General features: G+C 38.1%; 3 protein-coding genes across 3 annotated transcripts in view; 1 reads left to right on the plus strand and 2 right to left on the minus strand.

Annotated features, from left to right (window-relative positions):
* The first annotated feature begins 1,815 nt into the window (after nt 1-1,815).
* On the plus strand, nt 1,816-5,015 carry rnf26 (ring finger protein 26). Its single transcript, XM_084126073.1, has one exon. The coding sequence runs from the start codon at nt 2,399-2,401 to the stop codon at nt 3,701-3,703; it is 1,305 nt and encodes a 434-aa protein (XP_083982199.1). The 5' UTR covers nt 1,816-2,398; the 3' UTR covers nt 3,704-5,015.
* A 5,258-nt stretch (nt 5,016-10,273) lies between these two features.
* Nucleotides 10,274-14,671, minus strand: c1qtnf5 (C1q and TNF related 5). The gene is made up of 3 exons (XM_084125543.1): nt 14,407-14,671; nt 12,315-12,548; nt 10,274-11,626 (listed from the first exon to the last, which is right to left on the minus strand). Exons 2-3 carry the CDS (start codon nt 12,538-12,540, stop codon nt 11,106-11,108), a joined length of 747 nt encoding a protein of 248 aa, XP_083981669.1. The 5' UTR covers nt 12,541-12,548; nt 14,407-14,671; the 3' UTR covers nt 10,274-11,105.
* A 3,969-nt stretch (nt 14,672-18,640) lies between these two features.
* Nucleotides 18,641-20,837, minus strand: part of kmt2a (lysine (K)-specific methyltransferase 2A) — a 30,055-nt gene continuing 27,858 nt past the window's right edge. The window contains exons 34-35 of the mRNA XM_084125540.1: nt 20,655-20,784; nt 18,641-20,522 (exon numbers count right to left, since the gene is read on the minus strand). Of these exons, the coding sequence (XP_083981666.1) occupies nt 20,247-20,522; nt 20,655-20,784 (406 nt within the window). The 3' untranslated portion in view covers nt 18,641-20,246. The remainder of the gene's footprint in view (nt 20,523-20,654; nt 20,785-20,837) is intronic.

Raw genomic sequence — 20,837 nt, forward strand, 5'->3', positions numbered from 1 at the left:
GTAACCACAAAAACAACACCATAAAAAATGTTCCTTAATTTTCAACATGAACCTAAAACACTAACAAATATTTCCCTTTACTAAAAAATATGCAAAATAACACATTTACTCTCCCACTCAAGTCCCATGCAAATCATGCTGCTAATTTCACTGTTCAATTTCACTTATTAAAAAACATGATTAATGAAGTCTCAACACAAGGGAGTTAAATTAAGTTCCATTTTCCAAAATGACTGCATGTAATTAAGCTGTGACAAAATGTTTATGAATTGTCCAAAGTTTCAAGAATATTTTGTGGACAAGGAAAATGTTTCATGTTATTGGTCGAAACAGAATCCAACAGCTATCGTCATATGACAGGACACACATGTTTTCTTAAGGAATGGGTCAGTGAAACAATAGAACAGCCATCAACAAAATGACCTATTGTCGCAATCAATTCACCGGTATTTTGTTTCCCTCATGAGAGAAGGTTTCTATTAATGCTCAGTGTAGCAAGGAGCAGACAGGAGCACTTAAGGAGTGTCATCGAGTTTAATGGTGTGGAAGTGACCTGTAGGAATGGAAAATACAGCGGTTATGTTTTGCTTTATGCACTAGAAGTAAATCTGTCAAAGGAAATCTATTCTCCAGGGCTTTGTTACTTCAAAACGGGGCCTCAGATCAGTGTAGTTTGTTTATTTTCCCAAGAGGCCCTCAGCAGAGAATGGCCTCAAACAAAGGTTAAACAGTGTTTGACCTGCAGAACAGCAGAACTGCATGGGGTCCAACATGTCAAATTGTTTGTGTTTGTGTATTTGTGTGTGTGTGTGTGTGTCTTTTCCCCTTTAAATATTAATGGAGGAATTCATAACTTCACTAGCTAATTTGGCTATTCTGTCTCTATTGACAAGCAAAACCACAACTTTTGTTCATTATAAGCCATTATCAGTCGTGTATTTTCTTCTGGTTTGAATCTTGATTAGCATAAATTAGCAGATGAGATCATCATTATTTCACTAGACATATCAAAAAAAAAATTTCTCATCAAGTCCACTTCATGATAGAACAGACATTGTGATGATTGAGCTGTTTATGTTAAAAACAAATATGTAATAATTTAAAAAGACAAATGATAGACAAACAATTCATGAATCAGCAAAAAATGTCAAACATTTATTTATTAGGCTATATTAACCTATATAGCCTATGCTATGCCTATTTTTAATCAATATTTATAACATTTAAAACACACTTTCTATGGCAATGTGATATTGAAATTTTGGTCTGTAAGACTTGAATTTGGAAAAAACATTAAAGTTTGAACAGTTTTAATCTAGATGTTTAAAACAACATACAGAATTACTGATAGTGGAAACATAGACGTAATTGTGTAACTGGACCTTTGATTTAAACCTTTACTGTACTTTGTGCAATAGTTATCCCCGGTCATTCCTATTACAAACTGTGATGGCATGGTTGAGAATTCAAATCAAAACAGTGAAAACGTTTAAAATGGCAACAAAGTGCAAAGTGCACATGTCCAGGGACAAAAGCCAAATGCCTGTAATAAAATCAGTGATTTAATCAAGCAGCCATTACAACTCATAGTCTACTTGAAAAGAGCAAAGATAATGATTTATTCGTTTTCTATCAACCACGAATGATGTAATTTTCTAAAGTCTATAATTTCGCCAGAAACTATTTTATCTGTAATATAATCAGATCATGCTACATGAAACGACCAGAAAGGTAAATAAAATAAAGGTGGAGAGTATGTATAATAATAAGTGCAGCCGCGTTTCTGCGCAGCCGAGTGCAGAGTTGATCCACTTCAAATAACGTTAAGCTACGTGTTGTAAAGCGGAAACTACGGTCTGAAACAGAGAGAGACACTTTCGATTCTAGCCCATTAATAATCCAAAGAAAGAAGCGTCTGGGTTTGTCGTCGTCTTGGAGCTTCATAAAATAGTACGGACGCTTGGATTACAACATGTTCTAAGAATCAACATTAGCTTGGGATACAGATCTGTACAACCAGCCGACATGAGCAGTTTCGATTTTCAAACGTAAACATCCGCCGAGCAGTTCCCGTCCATGTGTGAGCAGTTACTTCACGGTGCTATGCTAACCATGTATAGGATGAGTGTATCTTTCCAAACCAGAGGACACGTCATTCCCAGCTAATGGTCAGTTTTAATACGACCGGAATTGCTTTTATTTAAATCTGAAGCGGTTTGCCAAGACGACACGTTAAGACGCGAATGGGTTAGCACGCGAGCTAACTTGGCTACCAAAGCTGTTTGTTTGTGCAAGCACAGACTGAACTATGTCGTTTGACAGCACAAATAATATGACAGATGATATTTAGTCCATTACGGCGAACTAAGGTGACATTTCACAAGCAGATATCCTTATTATGGGTCTACTGAGCTTGATTTTTTGTTCAGTTGGAAAATGCATAGATGTCATTTGCCTCCTTCTGGATTTAAATTTTGTGATTGTCAGCTCATTAATTCAGCTGCTGGTGGCAGTGATCTCCTTTGTCAGTAGTCTGCCCATGCTACTCACAAATTCAGTGTCAGAGTGCTGGAATCTCGCTCTGCTTTGCATCATCACCATGAGGGATGGAGTGACCGTCGTGACCCATAACATGGTCGGAGGCTGGACGCAGCTGCTCGGAGGCATGCTGGAAAGCTTCAAGATGATCGGATACCTGTCTTCACATCTGCTACTGCGCACCAAAGAGCTTCTTCACCGCGGCCTGCTGTCGGGACACAGTTTGCTACGGCAGGCGTGGGAAGGCTGTGGCATCGTGTTCAGCCTGTTGCTGTATTTCGTCAACACGATCATTAACTTACTTCTCATTGGTACGCAGAATTTATACTCTGTGTTGGCCAACACTGTGGAGGCAGTGTCCTGCCCTTTGCAGAAAGCTCTTGAGCTGACCCTGACTGTGCTGACCTTCCTGTACAGCAGTCTCGTTGGCACCTCCATCCTGCTGTGGACGCCATGCAGACTGGCCATGGAGTTCCTGGGATCTGTCTGCCAGATCTTCATGAGCGTGTTCTTGCTCAACTCTTACGGGCTGCTGCTCACGTTGGTCATCATCACGAGTACCACCATATACCTGAATCCAGCGCTCCCAAGACGGGTATCTTTGCACATAATCAACTACATCAACACTGTGCCAGTCCTGCAGCGACTCCGAAGAGCTCTACACCGCCTCTGCGTCCTCGAGAGGAACGTGTGGCAGAGATTGGCCTGGCATCGTAGCCGGATAGGCCTCCTGGTGGTTCCTGCAAGGAGAGAAGCTGCGGAAAGGGACGTTAGACAGCCCGAGCACAACCTTGAGCCTCAAGTTGACCTAAACGCAGCAGATCCGGCGGTGGAAAACGCGCCTGAGGACAACAACCAAGCAGACGATCCTCCAAACCTGCCGCTTCCAAGCTCCAGCGCTCACAGGCCGCTCCGGAAGTTTCCGTCTGAGGACAGTTGCAAAGGCCCTCCGGCGGACAACCTGCTGAATCTTCTTCAGGAGCAAGAGGAGAGGAAGAAGTGCGTGATCTGTCAGGACAGCTCCAAGACCGTCGTGCTTTTGCCGTGCCGTCACTTGTGCTTGTGTAGAAACTGCACCAACATTCTGCTGAGCCAGCCCATCTACCAACACAACTGCCCCCTCTGCCGCCACATGATCCTTCAGACCATGGACGTGTATCTCTGAGGGAAACGTTTACGGATGTGTTTCTGTCGTCCTCAGGTTATTTGAGCAGCACTGTTTTTGAACTGTGGGAAACCACGTTCCCTTTTCGTCTGTTCATTCCACTACTATTGCTTGTATATAGATTTGAATCACAATCTTTTATAAATTGCGATGGCGAGGCTGATGACTGACTGTGTTTTCCTATGGTTTTATATACATTGTCACTGTTTTCATCAGCTTGTGGAATCAACACTATTTTTCTCATACAGCAATATCAAATGAATGTAAGCTTTGTATTAACAAACATTAAAAACGGTGTGTTAATTGTGAAGATGGAAGATTTGCTTAATTGAGTGTTTAAGGGGAACATTTATGCTATAGTACTACTAACATTGGGCCTTATTGTATGAATCATTGTCTAATACATTTTTTGCCTGATTGTAAAGGTGATCAAAGGTTTCATGTGAACTTCAACATCATATTGATTTTTTTGTTTTTTTTCAGTGTTGGAGAAATGTTCGTTTTGCTTTGCATACTTTGTAATCATTCCACCAAAGCCATTTTGCACTATTTGAGTAAACAAGTGTCACTACAATATTTTCACCAGCCATTCTACAATCTGATGATGTATTCATGCTGTTTTTGTCATTTATTATTGAACAGCATTAAGGCTCTCTCACTGCTTAAATGGTATTGATCAATGCATTTTCAAATCGAAATTGTGTGCTTTTTTGTTTTGAGAATTTAATTCGGTTACCGGTAAAAACCAAGTGGCAGAAAGGCTTTTAGCTCGGCTTTGTCCAGTGGGTGTTGTTAGAAATCACTATTTTGGATAACATCTTGTACATTAGACTAGAGACACAAGGTACAGACCTTACTGGTTTATCTCGTTTATTTTGGTCTTATATGATATTTCAAACCCCGAAATCCACAATTGCATTCAGAATGGCACAATACGCAAGACAATCAAGTGCATTGAAGAAAAAAAAAGCATTTGCAAGATCCATACATAACTGTGTTGTCCTTTTGAGAAATATAATGACTCCATATAGTCCCTAATTATTTCTGTCCCTCTCAATTCTGCTCAATGCAGGTGATAAGCTCTAACCCATGTTTTTTTTATTGTAATTTTAAGGTTTTTAAACATTCCATTCATTCCATATTTTAGCCCCAAGCCTTTTGTATTCTTGTACCGCAGACGTTTGTTTTCTATGAAGGTCTCAATTGATGATGCTTGTGGGTTAAGCAGATGTCTGTCTCTCCAGAGGCCTGGATAATATCAAAACCACATTCATTAACTATCCAGATGAACAATAAACAGTATTTGACTGTGGTCGTATTGTCTTTGTCTTCAGCACAACTTGTTTTAGTTTCGTCATTGGACTAAAATGCAATTCACAACAATGTCATTGATTGTGATACATGGCTCATTCCACTTCTACACTGAGATCAGCACATGGTGTCTCAGCTCTGGAATGACTTTTTTTTTTTTTTTTTTACATTTGTCAACCACTTTTTTTCAGCTTTAAGTGGTTCATTTGATATAAGGTGTGTGAAATGCAAGCATTAAAGGGTTAGTTCACCCAAAAATTCGGTCAGTAATTACTCACCCTCATGTTGTTCCAACCCCGTAAGACTTTCGTTCATCTTCGGAACACAAATTAAGATATTTTTGATTAAATCTGAGAGCTGGATCACTCCTCAATTGGCTTCTATGTTATTGAAACTTGCTGGCCCAGAAAGTTAGTAAAGACAATGTTTAAAATAGTCCAAGTGACTAGAGTGGCTCAACCATAAGTTTATCAAGCGACGAGAATACTTTTTGTGCGAAAGAACCCCAGAAGCGCTGCGCTGTTACACTACGTGAACTCACTCAGAGGCCCACACAGAAGAAAATGAATAGTTGAATAAAGTCATTATTTTGGGGGGGGGGTTTGCACATAAAAAGTATTCTCGTCGCTTGATAAACTTATGGTTAAGCCACTGTAGTCACTTGCACTACTTTAAACATTGTTTAAACATGAAACTATTTTAAACATTGACAGCTCTCAGATTTAATCAAAAATATCTTAAATTACTGACAGAATTTTCATTTGTGGGTGAACTAAGCCTTTACCCTTGCATTCAGCACTGGACAGCTCCACATTCCAGCTTTTTTAACAAGAGGAAATGTGAATCTCACATTGTTATTCATTTTTAAACAGTATTCAACCAATTCCCTGAGTACTTGCATTCGGATACTCATTTCATGTTTGTTATCTGTAACTGCATACTTGAGAACAGTGCTTTAAAAATAACCAAAAGCTTAGGAAGTGAGGCACCATAATGAATTTAACACAGTGTAGAATTTAAAAGTGTTATCTTTGTTCTCTGTTATGTGTAATGGTCTACCCTCTGACTCAGGGACGGATTATGGTGATGATGTGCCCTGGGCACAGATGTCTCAAAGGCCCCCTTCACCAATTTTTTTGGGCAACAGTGTTGCACCTGTATGCACAGGCGCGCAATAGGGCAGGCAAGCCAGGCATTTTAAGGGGGCTGATCATTTAAACAATCAGAAATGTTAATATAAAGACGCAGCAACATCTCTGCATCCCCCTTAGTGGGGCCCCTCTCTCGTTGCGCTCGTTATGCTTTTACCTTTTTCAAACTGGTGCAGCGCTTACTCGCGGTAGGTAGAAAATGCATGATTTGATTTGTTAAACATGAAAAGGATGCAATCCAAAGTGTTTGTGCGGAGTGTGCAGCGCGCACTGCATTGCAGGCGTCGGCGCGAACACTTGCATTTTCCTATCAACAGTGGAAACAACTTGAAATACTTCTGGTCATATACAGAAAAGAATAATGCATCAGTCGCAAGTAGCTACTTTTATTTTTGTAAACTCACAATAACAAGAAAACGTTGTGCTTTTGTAAAATAAAAGAAAACAAACAGGGCGCGCTTTCATTGTCTCCGTGGCGTGAACTGGAGCGCGTCTCAAAAAATGAACTGAAACACAGTGTATAGCCTCACAGACATGATGAATATTTCTATGTAAAGCTTGAAATGTCCACTTTTAATCGAAAAAATTCGAATCGAAAGCAAATACCGGCTGATTAGGCTGATATGATATGAAAGGTGCATTTCTCTCTAAAGGTGCATCCACTTTACAGCGGAGATATAGATATGTTTGCAGCCGACACTGAAAATAGCCTATATATTTTTTATTATTAAACAATTAAAATGCCTAGTTTTTTTTTTTAGACATATTATCATATGTTATTATTGCCTGCTTTTGCCGGTGCTTTGCGGCAAGATTTATGCATGCGCTTGAGCGCGGAATAGGCTATATGCCTCCATGCACTCAGTATTTAAGCAGAAATTAATATTAACGTGAGATTAGTCGACTAATTGCTTAAATGAATGACTACTAGTCGACTAGAAAAATCTTTAGTCAATGGCAATTCTAATCAATGCATTTAGGCTAGCTGACATTTATTTAATTAGTAATTCTATCCAGGTCTTTACGTTAAATTAGTTGAGTTAACAATTAGTTAATGAACTAAAATAATAAAACAAAGATTAAATTAAGATGCTATATAGCATTGCTTGTTCCACCCCAAAAGACACTTTTTAAGGTGACAATCCGTTACACATTTGAAGATTTACTGTATCTTGAAGATTGTTGTATTGTATTTTATCGTCTGTTATAAAGATGAAGATTGACATTTCGTTTAAAAAAAAGCTTTTGTAGTAATTGAGCTTCTCTTGCTTCTTTGCCATTTTTGTGCTTTCTTTTCATTGATCCACTTGGTTGTGGTTTTAAACTCATTTTTGTTTTTGGTTTTTGAGTAACCGTCTTTTACGCGTGACTTTTATATTACGCAATGCTTTTCAGTCGCCTCTAGATGTCCCTCTCAACAGCGCAGCAATACATTAAAATTATTTATTTGATTTATTTACTGGTTAATACTTTGCAACTGCAAAAAAATAATCACATTATTCCTCAATATTTAACACAATTTTACTGAAAATAAAATTAAAATTAAAATAATTATTTGAAAAGAATAGACACAGTAAATTTGACAGGGCCCAGTGCCCTGGGCAAGTGCCCAGTAGGCCCGTGCGTTAATCCGTGCCTGCTCTGACTAAACTTCCTGAATAACAAATAAATCAGAGCACTTCTTGTGTATCAACCAAGTATAGGACAGCTAGAATAGACTACGTTCAGCGGGTCATCCGATTCACAGTGTATATGTCTGTGTCTGGCCTGGATCCATGGAACAAATGTGGACATGCTTGAGTTTATATTACAAATAGGAAGTCCTGCCTCTGGGTCAATGGGAACGTTCCTGTCTCTGAGGATGAGAACTGGGACAAACACCAGTTCCTCACACCCACACAGAGACTTCCACTACACAGGGGACTTCCATCACGTCTATCATTCATTGCATTGTACATCATGAAATTCCACAAGGATTTGTCTAAAACGGTCAACTATTCAGTTAATGGAAAGTTACTTGTGAAAACAATTTTTTTTTTATTTGTTACTATCACTTTTGTATTAGACCATTCTTTGCTAATTCTTGTTTTTGTATGCTAATAGTAGGCTACATTAGTCTGGCTATGATAATGAATGGACGCCCCCTGCTGTTATTAGAGCAAAGTACACAACAACAAAAAATATGAATGAATGGAAATTTAACAGTGTTGCTGCAAAAAAGGGACATCTTAAGTAAAATACAAAACAAATATTACAAAAAATAAGACACTGTCCAACAGTGACGACACCAGCAAAAAAAAAAAAAAAAAAAAAAGTTTGAGCGATCGAGTGTGCGTATCTGCAAGGATAATGAAACGACGCCCCCTGCTGATATTAACAAAAATAAAAAGACGTAATGAAAGCAATAGACCTGTACAGACTATTTAAAAATGGAGATTTTATGATGTTGTTTAAGAACCAAAAACAAAGAATTACAGAAAGTTAACTTTAACTTGAATACAGTTTAGTTATTTCATGTATTTTGGACATGTATGGTAGTTTGTGTAAATAATATGGCATATAGGCTATATATATATATATATATATATATATATATATATATATATATATATATATATATATATATATATATAATAAAATATCTGCCAGTCATAAATAATATAGTGTTATGAATGGTAATAATAAAAGTATTTGGGAGTTTGATTCAGACACCCTTCTGAGCTTGTTACTGTCTGGTTGCAGTGCTAACAGCAGTGGGCAGGCCATGACCTCATGGAAATGAACTGCACAAAGGGAGGATACAAATGTACCTCTCATTCTACTCAATGTTACTGCACAAACATTCTGTGTAAGACTCTGCCAGCAGCCTGGGGAAAATTGGAACTACTTGTCTTAGAACAAAACATTCAGAAAAGCAGGAGAAGGGGATAGAGAGAATCAGAGAAAAAAGAAGCAGAGGCAAAGGAGAGAAAGCTGTACGTTTAGACAAGGGTCTTGTCTGTGTTGTGTAAATGCAAAGTTAAAGCTTTGTCTCTAAAATGATGAGGCTTGATTACATAATGTCTGAGACTAGACATTTGGTTGTGATTAGGCAACCAAACACAAATCATGGATTTTGGCCTTTTACAAATATACAGTGGTTGCAGTTTGTTTAAAGTCACCATGAAATGGGCGATTCTTAATTATTATTTTTTTACAGAATGTTGCAGTGTTTATAACAAATGATTTACCCATGCACATCATTGTTTTAAAATTCATGTGACTCATAATCTTTAGTCAAAAGCATTAACCTCCCCTCTCTCTTGAAACGGCATCTGTTTCTATGACTCATATCTCGGTGGAAGATGGAGCTAAATATCCCATCTTGTATATATAATATAAAAATAATAAATATCCTCCAGCTGACAGCAAACTGGCATTCAGATCTGCCTCCATTTGGTTGGCAAGGCCAAACTTCCTACGATCCAATCAATTCCAGGTGGTCTTAATTAGGCAAAATTTGGGTGGACAAAGAATGGCAATAATCAATAGTGTAGTGATGCATCAAGCAGCTTTCTGTTGGTCAACTGGGCAAATCCACGCGATCAACTTGAACCTATTGCATGGGGAATTCTTTTGCGCAAATTTACCAGTCGTGTGGATTCCTACTGAAATGACTAAATTTGCCTGTGAAAATTTGCCAAACAACAGTAAATGTGATCGCACCTTTATCACTTCCAACCTAAGCAGCTTTGAATTGGTCAAAACAGGGAATTTGTGTTCAAAGTTTAACAAACTTAAAACCAGGGGCGTTTACTGGGGCACAGGCCCCTTATCAAAAAATATTTTGAAAATTGCGCAGATTCGTATTGCAATGACTGCATTTCGCCTGTGGGATGTTAAGGTACAAAGGTAAATGTGTCTTCACCCACAGTGTAATATACTCAAACACTAGAGATACGGTATAACATTTTATGACTCCATAAAAGATAATAGGATATTTCACAAGTATGGAGACTAGAGTTTCAACAAATCATTCTTGGGGCCTGATAATTTCAATGAATCATGCAGATTTAGTAAGTCCTGCAGTACCCATTCATTGTAATTATAATGAAAAAAGAGTGAACTACAGTCTTCAGAAATTCTCCATTTGTGTTTCACAAAAGGAACAAAGTAATACAGGTTTAGAACAACGTGAGTGAATAATTACAGCATTTCCCATTAAAGGTGCTCTATTGCTTTAAATGCACTCTGAAACATGAAACCTCAGCTCTCCGTTTCCCGGCAGAAGAAATTGCTTTTCCTTGTACCATTTACTGACAAATTAGGTAATTATGGGTGTCATATTTTATTGAAGTCATATTCCAGAGAAGTGTTGGAAAGTATTTATTGTGCTTCTTCACAAAATATAGACTGCCACCAGAATAAACATTTTGTGAGAAAACAGCAGAAGGTTTTCTTCTTTTTATTTTTTTATTCCATATTTCCAAAGAAGTAATACGTTTCATTTATGAATTTCATACTTTCATTCTTTGCATGGCAACCCACCAGTCTTTTTATTCTGTATGACTAAATGTGCTGAATATTGTTCAGCACATTTGTGCTGAACTGTGTTTGTAGCTTTCCTGTAGCTCAAACAGTAGAGCGTTGGCGTTTGCACGCCAAGGTCATGGGTTTGATTCCCAGGGAAAGCAAGAACTGATAAATGTGTAAATGAAAAAATAATGTAAATGTGTACTTTGAAATGCAATGTAAGTCGCTTTGGATAAAAGCGTCTGCCAAATGCATAAATGTAAATATTGAACTGAATAATTCTGTGCAGTGCTGATCATATCTGATTATATTGAAATGATTACAAATGAAGGCCAATCAAAGGCCTTTGTCTTATCCGTGACAGTGCTTTTCCACTTCATGAAACCTTCATGTGGCAAACAGAAAGTTAGGTGCAGTGTGCTTTAAATCTATGCAAAAACAGCAGAGTTTTTCCAGTCTGAGTACACTAGGAAACCAGTGAAAGTGCTGTCTGTCTTTGGGCTGGAGTAAAAGCCAGTGTACTCGCTCAGGGCCATCTGCACCCACACCTGATCTCCTGGAATCAAGTGCACTAGTGTTCCTCCAGACAGCGAGGCTGGTTTGGACCAGTTCCCAAAGATCTGAAAGTAGGAGGCCACAATGTTTCCGTTCTTTATGAGGTCAAACTGCAAGCTGGAGCGGTAGACTGTGGCGTGAACGGCGAAGTAGTAAACGCCCGGCACTCTGCACGTGAATCTTCCAGTCTCGGGATTGTAATCGCCCTGCTCGTTCAGAATCACTTTGTCGAAGCGAACCGCATCCCCTGCCGCCAATGGAGTCGTGCGGGCCTCAGACAGTTTGGCACTAAAAGCTGATTTGGGGGCCACCGCACACTCGCCCGGGGTTCCTCGCTCGCCTTTTCCCCCTGGATCCCCTCGGTCTCCCATGAGGCCCCTCGCGCCTGGCTGACCTGCATAAGCATCATGGGATTTTCAAGTTTTATTACTGACATTCAATAGAGTGCTGCAGGTATTTTTTTTTAGGCCAAAACCAAGAAAGGAGTTTGCATTTTAGCACTTCCGGATCTATCGTCCTGAAGTTTTTTTTATGGGTTTTTGGTTAAATGCCTGAAATAAGGTCTGTAGTTAAAACAAGCTCAAGATATTTTCATGCTTTATTCTACAACATAAAATACATCAGTAACACCCCCTTGTGTTTTTTTTATAGCTTTTACACATCTTGAAAAAGGCGGTTGCTGACAAGTGGCCAAATGGGACTACGGAGGTTGTTGGGGACATTAACGTCATCACGGCAAACAGGTTAACTCATCTATTTACTAGTCCGCTTTAACAGCCTCATTGTGTATATAATCTTGCTCTTGCAAACAATTCTAAATCAAAATTTCAAGATAAATGTTTTTTAAATAAAGTTGAATTCACGCGACCATTTTTACTTCTGACGATTGTAGTTAGGCTTCAAAAGATTATGATGAACAAAACATCTAAGAATCAAATATTTGTAGGTCACAGAGTTTGTTTTTTTTGTAGAGGGAACCATGGCGATGCTACCCTTTGATTTGGCCTACAAAACTATGTGATAACTGCAGCACATGGGAGGAGGTGGTGAGAAACACACCATTGAGGTTGGTATTTTTGTACCTGGTTCTCCCCTCTCCCCTCTTTCTCCCTTCTCTCCTGGTTGAGCGTCACGGCCGTCTCGTCCATCCCTGCCGGGCTGACCGGGGCTGCCGTGCAACCCAGGGGATCCTGGGATACCTGGGCTTCCTGTGCACAAACTAGGGATCTTGTTGTCTTCAAGTGAGTTAGACCAATGTACTGCAATAACAAGCAGCAACGAAAGAGGCCATGTCTGCAGAGATGTCATCGCTCAGTCTGTGGAGAAAAGAACAAAATGGAAGAAAAAACTTAAGTCTCATAATCTTGTTTCAAGATGATTTCAGCATCATTTAGACTGAAAATGGTATGAAGTCTGCACATAATGTGAAAAGCAGTGAAGCACAAGTCAGAGAGTTGCATTATCTCACCTCTTGGTCAATAGGGTGAGCATGCCAAGGGAAAGTTTATAGAACATAATAATTACTAAAGCACAAGCTCAACTGTGTAAGTGTAAAAGCAGATAAAGAAGACTTCGAAATATAGCCTAGGAATTCATATCGTATAGCCTACATTGACTGGAAATGGTGAATACGCATAATAAAAAAAGTAATCATGTGGTCTGTGCATTATATTTTGATCATTTGGATCACTATTATGATACTTTCATAGTGTTTTTTTTCTTTAAATCATTTTGTAGCCTGACAGGCCCAGTCCCTATTTCAATTTCATTGATATTGAAAAGAGTGGCCAGGATTTTCTTACAGAAAAAAGGAAGTCATAAGGGTTTGGAACAACATGAAGGTCAGTAAATGATGGCAGTTTTCATTTTTGGGTGAACTATCCCTTTAATAACTCTCTCCAGTTACACTATTTTGTCAGCTGTTTTTCCATCTACAGTACTGAGGGGTTAAACCTGAGGTTTGTAGCTAGCTGGTGAATAACAAAAATGCAGAATGTGCTAATCACTATTATAAATGTTACTGTATACCATCTCTCATTGATGAGGTGCTGAAGCCAGTCAATATAATCAGGCTGCAACACACACAGTCTCTACAGCACGAAGTATTCATGGGCTTGTCAGTTCTCGTAATCCTGTCTGGAACGAAGCATTTCCAAGATTTTATGTCTTCCCGTAAATCATCAGTTTTCTATTCAAGTCTACTGTCTGTCAAACAGCTGTTTCTTATGAAAGTTGAGAAACTGCTGATGATTCACACTGAGAAATACAACCAGACCACCAAAGCATTCTTCAAAAATTCTGCAGCATCAGTTAAAGAGTGGGATCTTTAATTTAAGAGAAACATCTGTCCTAGGACATCTGGACAGTTATCTCTCTGGACCGCGTTTATGCATTTTGGTTCTAAATGCTTTGAGCAGCTCAAACCGTGAGCCATGTTAGGACATAAGGGGGATGACTGCCAAAGAGCGCAGAACAAATACCGTCATTCCAATGTCAACTGGATGGTCTGATTTCCAAACAAAGCATCACTCGCTCTCACATGCATCACATTTTTATTATTGCAGCCTTGCATCGACACAAAGATTGAGGTACATTCCTACAATATCAGTGCAACATTTACACGATTACAAATTAAACTTTGTGGTGAAATATGGGATGAATCAGTTCTCTCTTTAGGCGCTTATCTTGAAACGGCAGTGCATTATAAATGGGTCTCAACTGGCATTAATCATAAATTAGTAGGACGTTTTCAAATTTTTGGCTACAGAAATGTGAATTGCACTGAATGTTTGTCAGTCTCATTAACTAGATAAAAATGACCAAGCTGAGATCAGGAACGAGTTTTAAAGATAAACAATCTTGACAAAAACAAAAGTTACATAAGACACTGGAACATTTTTCCATTTTAAGACTCAGCAGTGTTATTTCATAGTACAATAATACTATGAAATATTATTATTTCACTTTGATTGGTAGTCAAAGAGAAATATTAATAGTTTTATCTGCGTCAAAGTGTCTAAAGTGAAGACTGTCAAGGGAAAAAAATAATTTGCCTATAAAATCAAAACCAAAAAGTTGCTGTAACACAGTATTCAAAGCAGTCAGACCCATCATGACTAAACAATAAACATATTTCACAATTATGTAAAAAATAAATCAAAAAATCAAACTCACCATTTACGTTTTTTGAAGCTCCACTGGATTGACAGTCTTGAGCAGGCAAAAGAGAAACGAGCAGTGGAACTCCTCTTTTCTTTGCCGTCCAAGGCGTCTGGGAAAAAATGAGCACTCCTAGCCTTCAGAGGAAATGGGAAGCTATTGGAAGCCAATTAGAAACAGAGAGGCTGGGATATGGGGAGGGAGAAAGAGGGATCATCCAAGGGACGGAGACTAAATGTTTGTAGCTTGTCCAACTTTAGAAGCATAAACATTATCTGATACAGTAGAGCCTTAAAGATGGGGTCTTGGGCGCCAGGGAACAGTCTGGCGAGACCCTTGTGTATTTAATTAGTGTGTGGTTTACACAGGAAGGATGCCAGTTTATTGTGGCGAATTTGCAAGAAGTAAACCGTTCAAGGATTATAGCCCTGTGGTCAAGTTGGAGATTCAACTATAAAGCATATTTTCAAGACAATGTAGATGATTATGTGACCTGACCATTTTATGTAAACAAATGCTCTGGATTCATAGTCGCCACTAGTAAGTCGCCACATCAAGAGGGGAAAAAAAACATACTTAATGCATTTGAAAAAATATGTGGTTATTTCTCAGTTTGAATGAGCAGTGAAAATCTGCAGACATGAATGAAGGCTGGGAGATATTCTGATGTGGGTGGCAGTTCAGACACATGGTTCTAGTTACTTTTGAAGCTTTCTTTAGAGGGCAAAGCTTCCCCATTAGGGGTATCCAGGCCTGTTTTTAACACTTATCCGGCCTTGTAATTCTCATTATAGGTCTAATGCCTCATAAACTACTTCAGGGAGACTGCTAGTGGCTCCTTGTTGTCTGCAAGGTTTCATGGGGCCAGGTACTTCATATTATGAACAGCTGGATGGACTAGACACCTTTTTCTTGATCTCTTGGTGTGAATGGTTTCAATAAAGTGGCACATTTTTAAAACAAAATTGTCTTAAATCATAATTTTGTCTCTTTAACCCTTAAACCTAATGAGCACATTCTTAAAAAACACTTTCTTTCTTCAATAAAACCCTTTTTATTATATTATGACAGGTTTGTTGAAAATAAACTTCAGCAGCTCTTTCCTAACAATGGGATCCTTCAAATGGAAACGAAGAGCTGCAGGTGTTACACACAGCCAGAAACAGCACATTACTTCTGGCATTATGGATTACTGACATTTGGCACACCTTTAAACAAAGGTTGTTTCTTGGCATCTATAATTCCATGAAGAAACTTTAACATACATGGAAACCTTCCAATGCACAAAAGGTTCTTCAGGTTATTAAATTGTTCTGCACTAAGAAATAAAAATGGTTCTCTGATCGGTTCTTTGGGGAACCCAAAAAGGTTCTTCTGTGACAGTGTTACGGAAACCCCCTTCGGAACTTTTATTTTAAGACTGTACCATGTTGTTGCCACTTGATGTCCAATCTAAAATATGGGTCTTGATGCAAGACCAGGGAACTAGTAACAATTATGCAATGGTTAAACAACAAGATATCCAGTTTGAGTAAACAAGACATGTTTATTATTTAAACTATCACTTAAATAAAAAAGTGCATAGAAAATAAACATGATTAGAAACTTTCCTTTTTACAGTTGTTATATACAATTTTTTCCTCATTATACATTCATCCTTAAGTAGTTTGTGGTTGAATATTTTAGATTAACAAATTTTCCTTCATTTTTCTGAAAAACGGTAAAACACTGATGGGGCAACTTAGAGAAAAAAAAAAGAAAGAAATAAAAACCTTAAAACTGTCAGTATCAACATCAACATGATATCTCGAAGCTACAGGGGAGAGGAAGTATTGGTAAGACGATGGAAAACTTGCGTTTTCCAAGAGGAACAAATTCAAATCTCTCCTTCTCAAGACCTCTCTGACTCTCTAAAGTACCTCAGATGGTCTGCAACTTATTTCTGTACAAAGTGAACCAAGTTAAAATTCCAAAAACAGGGAGCGCTGTCACCTGCTCTCAGAAGGAGATTTACCTCAGTGTACATCTAGAGATGCTTGCAGAATTAAATAAATAGAATGGTTACCATTACTCATTACAGAACATCACATAAGAAAAAGTACAACTTAAGATCCAATAGGAGAGAGAGGTATGGGTGACATGGCTGGGTTTAGGCAAGGACATTTTTTTTTCCTAATGTCCACAAACTGTTAAAAATGTACAGAGTAAAATAAAGCCAACTACACCATCAAAAGCAAACAAAATATCAATGCTTAAAAAGTTTACAACCACATTTTACATTAACTTGTTTCATAATATAAATACCGCTCCTTTCCAAAAAAAGAAAATAAAGTAAAAAAAAACAAACAACAAAAAAAAAAAACTGCAATGCTCCATTGAGGGAACATACACAGGCACAGGAAAACTGGTACTTGATCTTGATATTAAAATGATGCACAATAGTTACTCTAAAGTTTATCTGTAACACAAAATCATTACAGATTATACACTGAACATTGCAATTAACCATTATGAAGCTGCTGTTTGCTACTGTAACTAAGTTTGTCTGTCCATTCCGTATATTGTGTAGATATTGAAATACAAGTTACTATTCATACACGTTTAGTTTATATATATATTCATGTATATTGTGTGTGTATATATATATATATATATATATATATATATATATATATATATATATATATATATATATATATGTACTGTTGATTATAATTACAGGACAAGGTGTGGTACCACTTGCGTGGTGTGGAAGAGTAAAGTCCAGGAAAACGACAAGAGCGTGTCTGCTTCTGAAACACTGACCGTTCACTGTTACACCGGTTTATGGAGCATCTGAAGTTGTATTGATGTCTGTGCAGGAGTCTATTACAAAGCCCTTAGGATTAGTAACTGCATTACAAAAAAAATAGATTAATAAAATAAAAATCTTATTTCATTAGACTGAGCTATAGTTTCTGTAGAACCCTGCAAAGATTGCCATTGCTGTATAGTCCACCTATTTTATGAAATAAAAAGCTGTCCCGTATCTTCCCAGTCTTTCATGTTGGAAAATAAAATAAAAAGAATAAAAAGAAAGATTAAACAAAATTCTAGAATACATTCAAAAACGGCCTAACTGCAGAGTTCAGCACGTCCCTGTTCCACAGGGGTGCCAGGGCGAGAGAAAAGTTGGGCAAGACCCCCAAGAATCCCTGAAAAAGATGGCTAAAACACAAATTCTGATCAATACAAACACGTATACAAATATGAGGCAGCAGCCAACAAATGCTCAATGTGAGGCAAAGTACAGAAATCTGATCTTCAGTGCCTTAGTCAAAAATGAAATTCTGGGAAAGGTCAAAATTATTGCAGCCTAGGTACAGTGAGGGCTGTAAGGGGGGTCTGCAGTGGCCGAGGAAAAAACAACAACAATTTTATTAGAGTTAAACTTACGAGGCAAAAGAACTGGCCTTGAAAGTGGCTTTCTAAGGAAGCCACGGTTGTACACAGCAGCTTTGTCTAGAGGTATGTACAGATCCCAAGCCATTCTGCAATACCCACATACTCGTGCTACAACATCCCTTTGAAAAGCGTCGTAACTTTACATGAAATGTATAATAAGAGTCAACTGTCAAGTGGAATCTGTTTGTGCCCTAGTTAAAATAGCTTTGAACGTTACTCCATAGTCTGGAGATCCTCAGCTGACTGTCCAATCAAGTTCAAACGCAAAAATACATGCAAAAAATTAAACCACCACCAGAGAAATTTACAGAGAAGGCACCAAACTCTTGATCTGAAAAACGGAAGAACAATCCACAGAACATCCACAAAAATAATAAAGCCATATCTGTCTCAGCCTTATTCAAATAGGGGTCAAACAAAACTTGAGCCCTGAAAAGAGCACAGATTGGGACAGGTGTTGGTGGTGTCTACATTTAAAAGAGAAAAAGATGATACGAGCAAATAACGTGCATTGACTGAATGGCTGGCTGGAGCGTCCATGCAGTGCCAAGGCAACATGTGTTGAAGAAGACTGGGAAGAAGACTGATCTTCAGTGCACAAGACCGTGAGGAAACAAGAGCCCTCCGCCCTCTCCTCCTCCATATAGTGCTTTACAAGTAGTTTTCAATGGGATAGCCTCTATGGCAATTCCTTGCTTTACACCAATCTCTAAGAAAATATTTTGATATAACAAAATATATGGAATAAACTTTGGGACTTGTCAGTAGCTAGAATGCTAGAGAAGGATTTCATGCTTTTTTTTTTGACGTTTTCTCCAAGTTTTGAAAATGCAAAGAGGGCCTTTTAGGGGAAGAAGGGCTGTTCTTGCATTTAATTTTAAGGCTGGCATTAAGAAAGGGGAGTCATATCAAACCAATCTGCACTTTGAAAAGCTCACTAAACCTAAACTCTTATTTGAAATAATATTTGAATGTCCGTGCTTGACTTGGGTTCACATCGAGAGCCTCTGGTGGACCGCACTCTGTGGGAACAGTAACTGCTTCAGTCTTTGGAATAGAAAGAAACATTCGGGCTACAAAAAAATAAAATCCAACTAAAAAATCTTTTAGAAGACAGCACTATAAAAATGTCTGGACAAAGCATTAGTGTTGTAAATCTATTATTTCCTACAAAAATGTTGATAAAATAAATAATGTTTTATTAAAAATATAAATACCATTGTTAAGTGCTATTTACCAATGAGTGCTTTTTTTTAGTCATTTGTATAGAAAAATATACATATTCACATATTCAACGAATTATATTTCTGTCAGTGACAAGACAGAACAAAAATAGTCAAGTTTTAAATTGCCTCATAAAACAACAACAAAAATCTCAATTTCACACAGAACTATGGGCCTAGGGAGAGAAATAAAAATAATAATATGGTAATAGCATTTGGACTGAGCTAAAACCAATTAAATCTACAAGAAGGCTTTCACAAGAAGTCTTGGATCATGCAAATTATACTTTTTTTTTGCAATACATTAAGCTACTTTCTCTCTGAATTACTATAAAAATGTATAGTAAATAAAAGAAATGTCATTCCCCCCAGACCTCAGAAATTGCTCTGGTCCATTGGCTGTCAGTCCACCAGGATCTCAACCCAGCAAGCCCCTACAGATCCCAAGCTCTTTGCTGGCCTACTCTTCATATCTCAAACAAGTTTCTTTCAACCACTGACTAAAAGAACATTTACAATCTCGTCTTTCTAAGGACCATTATTCCAGAGACCACTGCTCCCCCTAGTGTTTCCCCTCATCATCTCTCCTCTGAGATAATATTTACAGTCTTTCATACAGAGAATCAGGCCCAGCTTGGCAAGGATGACCATGGATGCTCTGAAGGCTTAAATGTACATTCAAAAAGGGAGAGATGTCTAAACAGGTCAGGCTAAAAAAGGATTATGTATTGTCAATCTAAAAACATTAAATCTTTCCCTTCCAAAATTGCACTTTGGTGTTGAATGGAACGATGCGGCATTTTTTCAGTAATTTGTCGCACTCAATAAGTAAGGGCAGGCCAGACTTGACTTACAAATTTAAAACTGTTCACAATATCCTTCTTCGAAAAAACAAAATGGTCAAATAAAAGATCATATACAAAAGTTAAGAATAAGGGGGCACTAATTTCTTAAATCGGCCATTAATAAAGGGGACATAAGGGCAATCTTCACCATTGTGACTCTGCTCAATTCTCTTTTCTAAAAATTAAACAACTTAAGAGGCACAATACCATTAACCTTCTGATAACCTGAGCCTGCTTCAGTAAAAAAAGAAAGAAAAAAAAAAAACATTTAAAAACGTCTCTTCCCTGGCATTACACACCCTTGAAAGCATTTCACAGACGGTATTAGCTTGTGAGTTCGCTTTCAATTGAGGAATTTGCGACACGTCTTTGCCCCGCAGTTGCAAGGCAGCTTATTGCCTGGTTCTTCAATAGGGAACTTGTAATCGTATGTGAGCTCCTCTCCTCTATAGATTTTGCGCATGGCAAAAATGACAATGTGCTTCTGACCGTCAACATTGACCACGCGGGAGTAGCAGTTGGGCTCGCAGGAGTGGTTAATGAAACGGGCTGCACTGCCGTGCATGGTGGCATCCACCACCTCGTAGTCATCGATACGAAACATGTAGCAGCCAATGCCCTGTGAAAAATGAAGAAAATCAGAAAAAAGAAAGAAAAAGAAAAGAAAAATCATGAGAAACACGTTGTTGGAGGTGGAGTTGTTTGTTTTAAATGCATTGCACTAATAGATGACCAAGTATTAGATTTCTACCTTGCCATCATAGTACTTCTCCCGGTTGTCAGTGAGGACAGAGCGAATGACATTGCCAGAATACTCAATGACCATCTCTCCAGCGTCAATGTTCTTCCTGCAGAACAGACCTCTGCCGTGTATGGCTGATCTGTAAACAATACATAGTATGCAACAAAGATGTATGCTTGTTTTCAATGCAAC

This window comes from Abramis brama, assembly GCF_963993115.1.
Source record: "Abramis brama genome assembly, chromosome: 10".
In the NCBI taxonomy this organism is placed as follows: domain Eukaryota; kingdom Metazoa; phylum Chordata; class Actinopteri; order Cypriniformes; family Leuciscidae; genus Abramis; species Abramis brama.

Excerpts from the sequence above, each read along its gene's own strand:
- rnf26 (XM_084126073.1), top strand. The coding sequence starts at position 2,399 with ATGGGTCTACTGAGCTTGATTTTTTGTTCAGTTGGAAAATGCATAGAT.
- c1qtnf5 (XM_084125543.1), bottom strand. The coding sequence starts at position 12,540 with ATGACATCTCTGCAGACATGGCCTCTTTCGTTGCTGCTTGTTATTGCA. Across the intron at positions 11,627-12,314 it reads AGGGGAGAGGGGAGAACCAG|GTCAGCCAGGCGCGAGGGGC; the intron begins GTACAAAAATAC and ends ATGCTTATGCAG.